The sequence below is a fragment of the Mirounga leonina genome, unplaced genomic scaffold (genome assembly GCF_011800145.1).
Source record: "Mirounga leonina isolate KUSES-001 unplaced genomic scaffold, KU_Mleo_1.0 Mir_92, whole genome shotgun sequence".
In the NCBI taxonomy this organism is placed as follows: Eukaryota; Metazoa; Chordata; class Mammalia; order Carnivora; family Phocidae; genus Mirounga; species Mirounga leonina.
Window position 1 is genome coordinate 13207782 of NW_023270852.1, and position 14738 is coordinate 13222519.

The 14738-nt window shown below is 43.3% G+C and overlaps 1 protein-coding gene and 1 pseudogene across 3 annotated transcripts in view; both read right to left on the reverse strand.

Annotated features, from left to right (window-relative positions):
- Positions 1-600: 600 nt before the first annotated feature.
- Positions 601-14738, reverse strand: part of FCHSD2 (FCH and double SH3 domains 2) — a 304207-nt gene continuing 290069 nt past the window's right edge. For 2 of the 3 annotated variants that reach the window (XM_034995345.1, XM_034995343.1), the window contains 4 exons: positions 13505-13636; positions 7834-7917; positions 7536-7713; positions 5901-7235 (listed from right to left, as the gene is read on the reverse strand). In XM_034995345.1, the coding sequence (XP_034851236.1) occupies positions 6991-7235; positions 7536-7713; positions 7834-7917; positions 13505-13636 (639 nt within the window). In that variant the 3' untranslated portion in view covers positions 5901-6990. Of the gene's footprint in view, positions 3239-5667; positions 5751-5890; positions 7236-7535; positions 7714-7833; positions 7918-13504; positions 13637-14738 lie in introns of those variants that run through there. The other variant, XM_034995346.1, reaches the window with a different exon arrangement.
- On the reverse strand, positions 13994-14574 carry LOC118004157 (annotated as a pseudogene).

Sequence of the window (14738 nt, forward strand, 5' to 3'; positions counted from 1 at the left end):
GCTTGAAGGTGGGGGTGGGGGTCAAAGGTCAGAGACAAAAGGGATCCAGGTGATGTGCTGTGAATCTATGGCTTCATTGTTCTACAGTTAGTTCCTTTGAAGAAGGAGGCCAGAATTCAGCTGCGACGCTGCGGCGGGGCAGTTTAACCGTCCGCTGGTCGCAGCCAGCCTGATGCCAACAGCTGATTCAAACATGGTATTCAACGTGCCCCTGCCCGTATTTCTGTGAGGCCCTCCTTCCGCTGACAGCCTTGTGTGACTATGAAGCTGGAAGACAGCAAGGACCCCAGCTGTGAAGGGAGGGTCACAGGCGGTGGGGGAGGCGATGGTGAGGAACGCTGGTGGTGACCACCTGGCGCCCCAGCCTCGCGCATCCTTCTTGGATCCACAGTGGTATCCTGTGGAGGCTCGGTTCCCACGGCTGTCAAGTGGGAGCCGGGATTCAACTCTGACCTTCTGCCTCCAAAGTCCATGCTGTTGCCTCTCATGCTGCTGGTGGGAGTGTCAACAGATACAATCATTTTGGGGGCCAATTTGACAAAATCTAATGAAGCTAAATGCTCATATAGCTTTCTGACTCTCAAATTACACATTCAGGAATTCACCCAATATTTTTACTGGAACAAATTTATAAAGAATAATGTACAAAGATGTTGTTTTCAAATTTCTAACAGCAAATGGATGGAGACAACCTAAACATCCATCACTACAGCAGGCTTAAATTATGATATATCCAAACCATGGAATGTAAGACAGCCTTCAAAAAGAATGAGGGAAACCTAAATATATAATCCCATGTATATAAAAAGACAATGTGTCTGTGTGTAAGTTTTATGCACAGAAAATGTCTGGAAGAATACATATTGCACGTCCCAGCTCTGGGAAGGAGAGAGCCGTGGGGCCCCTCCCCAAACAGACTGAGCCCTGGTCCTCAATGTGGCTGGCTGGTAGCCAGAAGGAATCAGCCTTTAACTGGGACTTTATTTACCCCCTCTCTGTATCTGTTTTATGGTTTAAAAAAGGAAGGCTTAGGAATGTCTTTATAAAAAGCATTGTCTATTTGGAAAGGTCTATTTACCCAAATCTTTTTATATGGAAACTTAGAAAACTTAATTCCATTTTTTTTTATTATTCAACATTTTATACATAATAAATACAAACTTTTTACAGCCACTGTAAAGAAAGCACATCTGCACAGAGGCACTCCCTCCGAGCCTGGCCCTGTGCACTGTGATGCTGGATTACATGTCCTGGAGGGAGGGGTTCTTTTTAAAAAGGAGGCATATTTTTACAACTTTTGTTTTTTTTTTAAAATAAAATTAGCAGCTCTTCCAAAAAATATTTTAAAATATAACAAAAGATTTCAAATAACCTCTGAGAATGTGGAAAATCCAGATTCAAGGACAATTTGGCTAGCTAAAGAGAGAAGACAAGACTGGGTAGCGAGAACGGCCTGATTCAAGCACTTGGAAGATTGTTTAAAGTGCTTTGAAGATTTTTAAATTGTCAGAGAACTTTAAATTCTTAAAAAAGCCACCCTTTTAATTTTTTTTAAACTTAAGAATAAGTTTGATAAACACAAAAAGACCTCAAATAGATCAACAGGTTAAGAAATGCAAAAAAACAAAACAAAAACCCCAAATCACAGAGAAGACTTGTCACTGGGTACTGTCACTGAAGTGATCAAACGACTAACTGAAGATTTCTTCAGTTGTAACCTGACATTTGGTCAAAAATCCCATGGGGACATTTGGCGAGCATTTCAAGTTTTTAAAGATTCTTAGGAGGGATGGAGTTTTCAAAGCATAATACAACTTTTAGATTGAATTCTGCAAATCTGATTTCTAAAAAAAAAACCCGCAACTGGCAAAAAAAAAAAAAAAAAAAAAGCCCTTGTCCCTGGGTTCGGCACTCCCGTTCTTCCACAGGAGGTGGCCCGCCAACAGAGACCTACTCTGGGCCACCTGCCACCGTGAGCTCGCTAGCCTGTGGAGAACACTACTCTTGGCTCTCCTTGTGACATGGAGAACTTGTTTTTTCCTTGTCCGTTTGCACTTGTGCACGGTGTGCAGTCCTTTAGTCCTTTTTCACAGGAAGCTGGTTTCCTCCATGAGCCACAGGTTCTTCCTCCCAAGGCAATGTCAGGCCAGGGGGACCCTGTGGGGGGTGGCCACCCGTCTCGGGCAGCCACAGGCTGGCTGACTGGGCTCGTGCACCGGCTTGGGAATAAAACAACATGAGGGGCCTCCCCAGGAGAGAAGCTCAACAAGGCAAGTGTGTGTCCCCAATTTATCTAGACATTCAGATTCTAAAGATGTTGGTCAGAAGAATATATGCTGCAAAAATTAAGATGAAAAATACCCAAATACAAAAAGAACATTAAATTGGCTCATTTCAGATCTGGAAGCTCCATTTCTGCTTCAGCCTCAGCCTCCTTTCTATTAGTCTACGTGATGGACAAGATTTGGCTATCGGTTCAGCCCCTCCATATTAGCTCCACTAACACTAAATGAATGGCGTAAATATTAATACAAAGGACACTGTTACTGTTTTCAATCTGTTAGCTGTGGAAGAGATGTGCATTAAAGCAACTGGCATAAACTCAGGGCGGTCCACTTCTTCCCAGTAAGGTTTCACTTTCTCAGTCTGGGGACTAACTGTGGGGAGGAGCCAGCCCCTCCTGAAATCCCTCCTTCTAGTTCCTTATGCAGCCGACATGATCTGATTAAACTCAATCAGACGAGCAAAAGCCACTTGAAGAAAGATGAGGATCTTTGCCACATCCTTGTGGCCACAGTAATATACTGTACGAGTGCACATGATCAGTTTCTCTGTGACTGTGCCCTGAATGAGGCCTGGTCTTGAGTCTCATATAAAAATGGGCCACTGACAGGCATGAGGGCTGTCCCCCTCTGTTTCTAGGGCCCACTAGGATTTGTGCTATGGTAGGAGAGATGACCTAGAAAATGACAACAAAAAAAGGCACAAAATATTCAAAACGTGGGAGGAGTCCACCAGGCCACCCAGTCACATAATCCTCCTTGTTTTCACTCTGTTCAAGAGTCATCATCATGCAAAGGTGCCTAAAGAACAAGAATGGCCAAACGCCAAGCCTGGCCTTGATTGTAGCAGTAATGGATGGGTAAACCCATCATCACACCAGTGTGATTTCTACATCCTCAATCTTCTCTGCTGGCCTTCGGTGGTTCTGTGTAGGTGGAGGGGGAGCTGCCCGGACCTGAGCAGGAAACAAATACATGGACTGTCAGTCGGCTTCCTGATTCAGTGCTTCCTGAAGCCTCCAAAGCCCAACAGGTCATTTACCCACAGTCACAGGCACCCCAGGGGTCTCAAATGCTCTGAACATGAAAGTACGTGCTTCCAAAGTAATTTTCACTATTTCCCACACCAGGGAGTTACTGTTCTGATGAAATGTGGACCCTACAAATCAGGTTCTTTCCTCAGCTGAAAGCTCGGCTGTAGCCCTAAAAGCCTCGTCCAAAGGAAAGGCCTGGAGGTGGAAGCCAGAGAGAGCAGTGCTTGCAAACTGAAAACCTTTCAGCCTGTCCTGGAAGGAGAGCTGCGAGAGAGAAGACTAGAGAGGTGGCCTGGGGTGAAGTCATGAAGGGCCTCATAAAGCCATGTTAAGAAATCTGAGCCTTACTCTGTGGGCAAAGAGGAGTCTTTGGTGGATTTTTTTTTTTTTTTTAAGATTTTATTTATTTATTTGACAGAGAAAGACACAGCGAGAGAGGGAGCACAAGCAGGGGGAGTGGGAGAGGGAGAAGCAGACTCCCTGCCGAGCAGGGAGCCCGATGCGGGACTCGATCCAGGGACTCCAGGATCATGACCTGAGCCGAAGGCAGTCGCTTAACCAACTGAGCCACCCAGGCGCCCCTCTTTGGTGGATTTTAAATAGCGGTAGCAAAGGTGTGAAAGGATGAGTCGGATAATAGTTTGGAAAAAGAGCGGGGGCGGGCTAGAGTACAAGTAAGACGACAATTTAGGAAGCTTTTGTGGTCAAGTGAGAGTTGTTAGCCTGACCTAGGCACAGGTGGGGGGTGGGTAGAGGAAAAGAGAGATTTGACAGCTGTCTCCAAGGTAAATGTGGCAGGATTTGGTGATGACTGTCTGTGGGAGGCAGGGCCAGGGAGCTACCAAGAGTGATGCCAGAGCAGTGGTAGAATGGAGGTTCCACTCACCAAGGCGGGCAGTACGGGAGAAGGAGCATGTCAGGCAGGGAGGATAATTAACTCACTGTTGCTGAGTTTGGGGCTCTGGTTTGTGTACACTGAGATGTCCACAAGGCTGAAGCTCAGGGAAGAGACTGGGTTGGCAGAAGTCTGGAAGTTGTCAGTAAATAAATGGTTATCAAAGCTGTGGGAGGAGATAAGGTTGCACAGGGAGAGTGAGTTTAATGACTTCAGGAGAAGCAGCCCATGGACAGAACCCTGAGAAGCATCAGCAGAGATGGGCTGAAGCAGAGAAGCCCGTACAGGTCAATGAAAAAGAAAGGGCCAGAGTAGAAAGCAAACCAGGAAAGGGTTTTGGAACAAACTGGCCCACTTCTCCCCATTCCCACTCACACCCAGCAGTCTATGCTGCCGTCCCCTCTTGCTTGGACCACTGCTCCAGCCTCCAGATGGCTCCCCATGTCCATTCTGCCACCTTCCATTCACTGTCACTTAGCTGCCATTGCAATGTTTCAAAAATGCAAAACCAGTCACATCACTGTCCTGCTTACAACTTTGCAATGGCTTCCTATTACACTTAGGATAAAGAACCAAAGTCTTTAACAACGCACTCAATCCATGTCTGAATGAACGAAGCCAAAGGAAGTGAGTGGTTCAAGGACTGGTGTCAAATGCTGATAAGCAGTTCAAGGAAAATAAATGCACTGGATGAGTGTGGGAAAGTTATGACCCTGGAGCTGTTTCACAGTGAGGTGGGGGGAAGGAGTTGAAGGCATGGAGTGAGGGGTGAGTAGAGGTGATTATTTCTAACAGTAGATTCTCCTTGAGAATAGAAGCTCTTAAACCTCAAAGAGGCATGAAGTAGATCTCATTTCATCTCTGTTCCTCAAAAGAGGCCAAATATAAGCCCGGAAAATAGGTTCTCAATAAATGTTCGCTGGAAAAAAAAGTGCTTCTGTTTCACAATTAGACCACGTGAATGCTCACAGAGCTTGCTATAATTTAAATACACTTTCACAGCTATCTCACCATGGCTCGGTGAGAAAACTGCCCGTGTAGACCAGACCTTCCAAGATGTGTTGCTTTTTATAGCCTTCATTTTTTTAAAAAGATTTGACAGAGAGAGAGAGAGAGAGAGAGAACACATGCATGCACAAGTGCGGGGAGGGGCAGAGAGAGAATTCTCAAGCCGACTGACTCCCCACTGAGCGGCAAGTCCAAGGACACGGGGCTCAATCCCACGACCCAGGAGATCATGACCTGAGCTGACATGAAGAGTTGGAAGCTTAACCGACTGAGCCACCCAGGCGCCCCTATAGCCTTCATTTTTAAGAGCTCTTTTTATGGTCCCCAACCCACCTGACCCTTGCATGGGGGAATCAGCGTAACATAGGGGCCATGGGGAGACATTAATTTTTAACTTTCATTTTGGAAGAACCGTGCATTCTGTAACCCTGCCAGATAAGAGACTTACGGGTCGCAGTTTGCCATATGAGGTCTCAGGAGTATGCCGTGGTGCCCGTGAGAATCCCGGTGACTCGGCAAGGAAGCTGTTTTCTAGGGGAGGGAACCAAGCAGCTCATTTTATTTGTGTTGTTGAGCAATAACAATGCTAATGCAGATCCGTGTGCTCTTCAGGTGAACATGTGGATTTCTGAACGAAAATGAAGTTAGCTCCATGCCAGGAGAACGCTTACCATTTGCTGAAGGAGAGCGTGGGAAGTACTGGGAGCTCCTCTTCTCTGGGCTGGGGTAAGGGCTGCTGGGAGGCTGGTCATACAACGGCAGTGGAGGCAGGGAGCCCGGTGGCTTGGGAGAAGGAGGGATCTGCCACAAAGGAAAGAGAGGCTACAAAGTGCTCACCGCAGGAAGGAGAGGCGATCTGGCTTCGCTAATTCAGACATATTACTTTTCTCTGCAGCTCAGATAGGACTATTTACAATTTTTGTCAGCCTCATTAGAAGCACATGAGCTTAGAATAACAATCCCAAACCCTATTTTGTGATGCATTTAACTTTTTCCTCTCAGAGATCTCATTACACTACTGATTATAGTTTATCATAAACAGTCATCAAGTCAAACCATTCTCTAGAATTCTACTGAAAACGTACCAGATCGGTCAATTCAATAAATCTGGTGAAGAACAAAAAAAACCAGGACAAGTTCTGTTCTATTTTTTTGTTAAGATAAAATAATTGGCTGTTTCTGACTTCCCCAGGTTTTGTAAATGTCAGACTAGGTGGTCACAATGTCACACAAACAAGGTGGGGAGACATGTTCCTTCTGGTGCTGGATCTGCCAGGCCTGCTGTGGCAGACCTGATTTAGGGGTTTCCTGTAAAGCCAAGTTTTGCTAGGATGAGCTGAGCCTAGAGACACATCAGTAAATTGGGGCTCTGGTAGGCTCATTAGTTCTCTGAAAAGGACTGGCAGGCAGGCTCTGCCCGTGATGGAGAGAAAGAGCAGTATTTTCACTACCTAAACTAAGCACGGAGACAATACATTCCCCCTCTGGTTTCTTTCTTTCTCCCTACCAAACCATTCTTTTGTAGGTCATATACAATTTATCCTTTCGGTTAACTGATTCAGAGCACAAAAAGCAGGCAAATGGAGGTGTAATACAGCCATTACCCAGGAGCCGGGTTGGTGAGTCTCTGCTTTTCCAAACTCAGTTTTGCAGAAACCTGGCAACAGAGGACTGGAGTGGGAAGGCGGGGCTGAGACTGTAGCCCACGTTTGCATGGGTCAACCACCCCTCGGGGGTTATTTTCTTTAAACACCTTTAAACACCTTTTAATTCAGCTCTCTCCCCTCTCACGTACCTGAATCTCTCTCACCCGCGGAGTATCACCGTTCTCTGAGGCTGAAAGTTCTTCCACTAGCACCGATGGGAAAACTCCAATCCGCCCACTGAATTCCCCTTCCCAGAAGCCATCGTCATCCTGGTTTTCTTTGTTCAAGATTCGGATGATTGCTCCCTCAGGAAAGGATAATTCATCATCTGTCTGGCCCTCATAGTCATAAAGTGCTTTCACGAAACAGACTAGGTAGCAAAAGGGAGAAAAATGCATAAGGACATGGACAGCCAGGTTACTTTCGCAACCACCCCTACGCTCATGTGACAACTAAAAGACCATCATACAGGGTAAGAGTACAGCTGTAATTTTTTTACTTACTGAAGATCTACTTCAGGGTTCTATTGTACAGGATAAATGTGACCAAATAACAGAAAACATATAACAGGAATAAAGTTTTGCTTTTTAACCCACTGAAGGCTGACTCCAGGGCAATACTGCTTAGGCCAAATGTGACCAAATAAAGAGTGCCTTGTTTCAGTCTTTACCACTGGCATCTCCGTTGAGGCTGCCTGAAACGAGCTCGGCCTCCGTGGAATTGCTGGATGTGTGGGACCGACTGTCCAAAGCAGCCAAGGACTGCAGCATGCTCAGTAGACTGTTCGAGGTGGGAAACTGTAGGTACTTTTCTGGCACATAACCCACTTGGCCAACTTTATTTCGAGCCTGAGTAAAAGACATGTGACAAAATAGGTTTGCACACACCATCTGGACAGGGCAAAACCAAAACCAAAACCAACTCCTAAAAATGTCACAAGAAGGGGCGATATGAGCAAAGGAATATACCTTTACCCAGTCTTCCATATCTCCATCTTCAATCACTTCTAACACCTCATGTTCCTCAATGGTCAACTCATCTGGTTGAGAAGCCTGCAATGTAGGATGGTCATGGACAAAATTAAAAAGGTTAGATAAAGAGCAGATGTATGCTGATCATAACGAAAACTGGGGATCAAAATATTGAAATGATTTTGAAGAACATACTGAACATAAAAATTTAAGGGTTGTAAAACTATCGTAATGAGGTGGAGTTTTGCTTTAAAAAACTAAACAAAATAAAGCTGCAACAAAAACTGGAGAAACGGAATCCTCAGGAGGCCATCAGGTGCAGTGAACTGTACAGCACTCTGCTGGAAGCAGGGGCCTGGGCTCCAGCTCCAGCTTATGGATCTATTGGTTAGGTTACTCAACTTCTTGATGCCTCCATTTCTTCAAAATGACACTCCTGCCATTTTGGGGAGGATGGGGGCGTCAGTGGGGGATGAGCAAGCCGAGAACCATGGTGATTTGGGAAGCACAGGCAGAGCAAGCACTGAACTGGAATTGCGCAGAGGGCAAATGGAGGTGCGCACCGTGAGAATGCAAACAGCTATGTGCATGGACTGGATGACAGCGTGAGCGGTGCCTGGAACTGATCTGGAGTCACTGTATGAAAAACAATGGCCAGAAGAAAGCTGGGAAGGAAATGACTGAGATGGGTCGCAATTTGGATTTATTACGCTCTAACTTAACTGTGAAGACTGGGCTGATCTGCCTAGGTGCTATTGTGCAAGCTGCTGTGATGCTTTTATTATCTCTGACAGCAGGAATCCACCAGCACCGGCCACCAGATACTGCTCCTGAGACTGCAGAATCTGAGCAAACTCTTGGGGGGAGAAACTGTGTGGCTGTGTTTCCTAAAGAGACTTGCTGTCACATGTAGCAGGGAGAGGCCTGCTGGCATCTTCTGGCTCTCTGGTGAACAGTCTTAAGAGCGTTCCCCAAGTCCCAAGATTAGTCCCAACTATGTAACTATAAGACCATATAGTTTTTCAAATCTCACAATCTCAAAGTGTAAAATATCTCCAAGTTACACAAGCAAAAATAAGGCAAGAAAATGGGTCACTTTATTAAGACTCACTTCCCATTTCACATGCATTGTAATATTTCATCAAACCCAGATTCTGGATGTTGCCACAACTGCTTGAGATGTTCAAATAGTACTGAGAATGGCTGACCAGTTACAGAAATACTCCAGGACCAGAATTTTAAGTAAACTACCTGATTTCAAAATTGAGGGGAAAAACGTCATTTATTCATGAGAGCTTTTCCAGTGAAATTTCTTGGCTAATCTGAAACCTCTCTATGCTTTGACTATACCAGCAAAAGGCAACACTATAACAAAGACATTTTCCCTAATTCCATGGGAAGACTTAAAAAGTATCAACACAATGGACTTCAATGTGTGAGAACAAAGCAGGAAGGATAAGAACACCTTTAAATATACTGTTGCCCTTGTAAAAAAGTCATAGAGGTCCATGCAAGTTGTTCAGTGCTACTATGTAGTATCAGCAGATACTGGGTTGATCATACCATCCCCAAACAGTGACCAATTCTTCCACTTGACAAGGTCAAGTCCTCTGCATGGATCTCAAGACTCTACAGAGTTTGGTTACTGTGGTCTCTCAATGCTTTGGCCCCACACACTATTCCCTAGTCTCTGGAACACACCATGTTATTCCTTGCCTCTATGCTTTTACCAGGCTGTTCCTTCTTTCCAGCAGGCCCTGCTCCCTCTTTCCCATCTGATGAATAGACTTAGATGACTGGGTTCAAGTCCAGCTTCAGTCTGTTTCTAAGGGCAAGTGACCGTAAGTCCTCTCTGAGCCTCAGTTTTCTTTTTTATTCCTATTAGAATGTAAGCTCCATGAAGGCAGAGATTTTTGTCTGTATTCATCAATGCCATATTCCAAAGCCTAGAAAAGAGCACAGGATGTTACACAGGAGGTGCTCAATTAATATTTGTTGAATTAATGGGTTGGTTGATAATATCTCCCATATTGGGTTATTGAAGAGATTAGAATAACATAAATATGGTGCCAGGCACATAATACTTCACATATGTAGCTATTACTATTACTCATGATTTGAGACCCAGCTATTATGTTTTTCCAGACCACCCACCATGAGCTGGTGGCTTCTTCCTCCTTTTGTTGTAAGGCTTGTGCATCTCTCTAACTACCACGAAATACCATGGCACTCTGCTTAGTTGTTTGCCCTTGTAGGGTTCCCAGCAGAATGACTTACTTACTGCAGGGAATGTAATTCTTCTCATGTATCCCAACTAAAGAGAGAAAGTGGTTAGGAAGGGCTTACTAAATAAACACATGCTCTTACACTGCCCCCTGAAGTCCTAACTCCCAGGGACAATCAAACCCTAGAAGCAGCCAAGTGGTGCATCCCCACCACTCTCTCTCTCTATTTCCCATTTCCTTTGAAAACAATGTGCTTTTTTCCTGATTAAAATAATACATGTTCACTGTAGAAAAGCTGGAAATATGTATAATCGAAATCTTTTTTTTTTTTTTTAAAGATTTTTATTTATTTATTCATGAGAGACAGAGAGAGAGAGAGGCAGAGGGAGATGCAGGCTCCCAAGGAGCAGAGAACCCGATGCGGGACTCGATCCCAGGACCCTGGGATCATGACCTGAGCCGAAAGCAAATGCTTAACCATCTGAGCCACCCAGGCGCCCTAATCGAAATCTTAAGGTACATGTAATTTGGCATCTTACTCTTCTGACCTATCATTGCTTCTTACATAAAAAGACTCATTAACGTAATTTTCAATTATCTTGATAATATTTTATATACATTATTATATGAATGGTTAATTTATTTAGCTATTCTCTTATCGGATAGCCAACTTCAAGCTATCATAAAATAGCACTATGATGAAAGAACATTTTGTATCAAAACCTTTTTCTAAGTTGTGGATCATTTCCTTAAGATATATGCTAGTAGGGACAAAGGTTATGAGCATTTTTAAGGCTTTTGAATCTAATCCTTAAATATAACTTTTCTTTGTTCTCACCAGATTAATCCAGGCCTCCTTTCCAGGTCTGGACTATAGGCTTATAGTCCATTTCTCTTTAATCTAACCTGTACGGTGTCTATACCATGACCGGGGTTGTTTCCTTCTTAAAAACCCCATCTGATTTTAGGACATCCAAAGGTTCTCACCAGCCAGGATACAAACCATACTTCAGTCTGGTTTCCAAGGCCCTTTACTAACAGTAAACATCTTTATTTCCAGCAGCTCTAATCCCTACACCTGATGCTCACCCCCTACTGAATGTAACATTTCCCGAACACCCCATACTCTCATCCACCTCTGTCTCTGTATCTACTGTTCTTTTTGCCTAGAAGGCTCTTTCCCTTCTCACTGTATTTAGTAAGATCTTACTCATGACCTAATTTAAGTGCCCCCTCATCTATGAAATTTCTCCCATCACAGGAAAAAATTAGTGGTTTTAACCTCTACTATAAATGTTTTATACATATTCTATTTTTCAGTTTAATATTTACTTCCCCCAGACTATCCATTCGGGGGGGGCAGGAATTGTGTCACATTAATTCTTGCATCCCTGAAACTTATCAGGCACTAAATAAATGTTCAGTGACAAACTAGTTAAATAGATTTTTATAGTCTGCTTTATCATAGGGACATGCCTGGCATATGCCAATAGAGGGAATGCTGGAGGGATGTGAGCTATTTATAATCACTCAGACTCTTGGGATCCTCTCCATTTAAGGACCTTAAATTTTAAATTCTGGAACTTCAAAGTAAATATAATATTGAGAGGTGAGATGAGAAAACATTCCCAACCCTAGTTTTATAATACTCTGTAATACCTTTCCAACTATCTCAGAAGATGCTTTGAAATTTTCAAAACATTATCAAAAGAGTTTACTTCCTCTTTTAGAAAAGAGGAAGTATTCATAATTTAAGTATATAATGAAAGAATGTTAAACTAAAAAGTCTGGGAATCACTGATGTTGAAGAGTATATACTGCCAAGCTGTGGCCATCCAGGGACAGTGGGAGTGCGACTGTCCCCCATGTATGGCTGTTGAAGATTCTTTCCAGACACTTCTTCTGTTGTTGTCCCTTAAGCATTGGGTGTCCATCAGCATGGAAGCCAGAGGAGGATTCATTTGTTTATGCCTTCCTTATATCATTCATGTATTTATCCCACAATTATTTACTGAGGACCTGCCGTGTGCCAGGTACCGGCCTGCATGCTGGAGACACACAGACAAGGTACACGGATACAGATCGGGTTTCTGCTTTTATGGACCTTTAGTGCAGAATCAAGACAAAGAAATATAAAAACAAATAAGATTAAGTTTGGTTGGTGGTAAGTGCTATATAGTATATAAAAGAGGGAAAAGGGGAATGGGAAGAGAGTAGTGAATGAGCATTTGGCTTTTATTAGGTTGTCAGGGGAGACCTGAGGAGGCACTATTTGAGCTAAGCCTCAATGAAGAGCAGTATGCAGCCAACCAAAATCTGGGGAAAGATGGTTCTAGGTAGAGGGAACAGCAAGTGCAAAGTTGTCAAGTTAGGAAGGAGCATGGTGCCACAGTGGCTAATGGGTGGTGAGTGGGTTGGTTAGGAGAATGGTCTGACACGAAGCTAGGGAGACTGTAAGGGGCCAGATCAATCTGAACATTATAAACTCTAGGGAAGAGTTTGTTTTCCTATGTGTGATGGAAAGCTTATAAAAGGTTTTTAGGCAAGGGAATAAAATAATCTCCTTTATTTGTTAAAGATAATTTTGGCTGCAAAGTGAACAATGGACTGTTGGGAGGGAGGTAAGTATGTAGAAGGGATACCAATTATGGGTTTTTGTTGTTGTTTTTTTTTTTCTTTTACAGTAATTGAAACAATGGCCTACCTAGACCAAGATGGTGAAAAGTGAATGGATTCAGGATATGTTTTGGAGGTAGAGCCAACAGGGCTGGTTGATGGACTAGATGAGCGGAGGGAAATTCAATGTACTTTGTATGAGTAAAAAATTTATGTGTAAGTAGAGCAGGGGTGAGGGAGATGAAAAACTATTACACCAAATCAGGATTTGAAATTCTGGCATCTATTTATCTAGGTCCCTGCTTACCATGGAAACAAGGGGTGGTTATGTTAAGATTAGGAAAGGTAAAGTTTAACAAAACTTTTGTAAAACAATTTTCTTTTAGTATCAGTTTGGAGGGTCATCCTCCTAATGGAGGGTCTTGTGCCAAAGCATCCAACTGATAATAAGGGTAAGATTTCAATTTACTAAAAATTTACTAGATGCCAGGCACTGTACTAAGTGCTTTGCTATAAAAGTGTTATCTCACTTAATCTTTAAACTATCCCTCTGATATTATCCCCATAATATAGATAAGAAAACTGAGGCTCACAGAGACCAAGGGGCTAGTGTGGTCAGAGAGCTTGTAAATGGCAGAGACAGGATTTCAATCCAGGCAGTCTGATGTCAGAGCCTAGACTGTTCACTATTATGTTATATTGTCTCTAACGTTAACTGAACACCAATTTTATAGTAAGCACACTATGTGAGGCTGGGTAGACATAGTCACGTGTGTCTTCAGGGTTGCCACAATTTAATATGAGCAATAGGTTAGAGAAATACACACCTTGTAGGAATAAACAACTTTGCAGGTAAGTGGATAATTTCTTAAGGTGCCAGATGGGCTGGAACTGCTGTCATCAAAAACATCCATGTTGTCTTCAAACTCTTCTTCTTCTCTTTCAGGATCTGCATTAAGCTAGGGAAAATTAGAAGCCATTGGCTAGCTTGCTTACTTCAAGAAAATGGTTGAAAGCAGGAAGAAACACTTAAAACCTGATTGTTTCAAAATATAATTTACTTACTCAACTGCACATAGAAAAAAAAGTATCTATTCTCACTTGTATTTTTCCTGTTATGAAAAGACCAGTTTTTTTTTTTTTAAGATTTTATTTTTATTATTTTTGAGAGAGTGAGTGAGAGCACGCCTGCATGCACATGTGAGAGCGGGGCGGGGGGCAGAGGGAGAGAGAGAGTCTTAAGCAGTCTCCATGCCCAGCATGGAGCCCGACATGGGGCTCAATCTCACGACCCTGAGATCATGATGTTAGCCAAAACCAAGAGCTGGTGCTTAACCAGCTGTGCCCCTAAGATTTTATTTCTTTCTCCACTGAGGCATTTTATTTGCATGAATGTATCCCCAGAAAAAAAATCCCAGGATTTTCCCTCCTGTGTTTTTGTCTTGCTTCTTCATGGTCCATGATGCCAGCTGAGGTTGTCAGGACAATGAAACCAAACTGGCGGGATGGGAGCAGGTTATTCTGCCATTTTTCTAGATCTTTCAGTTGTACATCAAAATCTGGGGCTGATCACTCCACACTTGTTTAACCTGCCCATGAGGTTCACAACAATTTTCCCAGCTCTGTGATCATCAGTGATTTCAAATTCACCAATGTAACCATGCTTCATCATCACCGTGAGGAACCAGAGGATGACTTTGGAGCATGGTCTAATAAGAACCTGGCGTTTGTCTCTCTTTTCAGCATTGTTAATGCTCTTGAGGGCATCTGCCAGGACATTCATGTGCATCATTATGGCGACACAGAGAGATGGTGGAAAGCAGATTTTATTTCTAAGTAATCTCTATATGCAATGTGGGACTCAAGCTCACAGCCCCAAGATCGAGAGTCGCATGCTCCACTGACTGAGCCAGCCAGGGACCCTGAAAGGACCAGGTTTTTAAAAAAACAAAAAACACAAAAACAAAAAAAACAAAAACAAGAGTAAAATGTCTTTCAAATATATAAGAAATGTTTATCAGTGTCCTTTCTCTTTTCACTGTTAAATACTAGTAAAGGCCT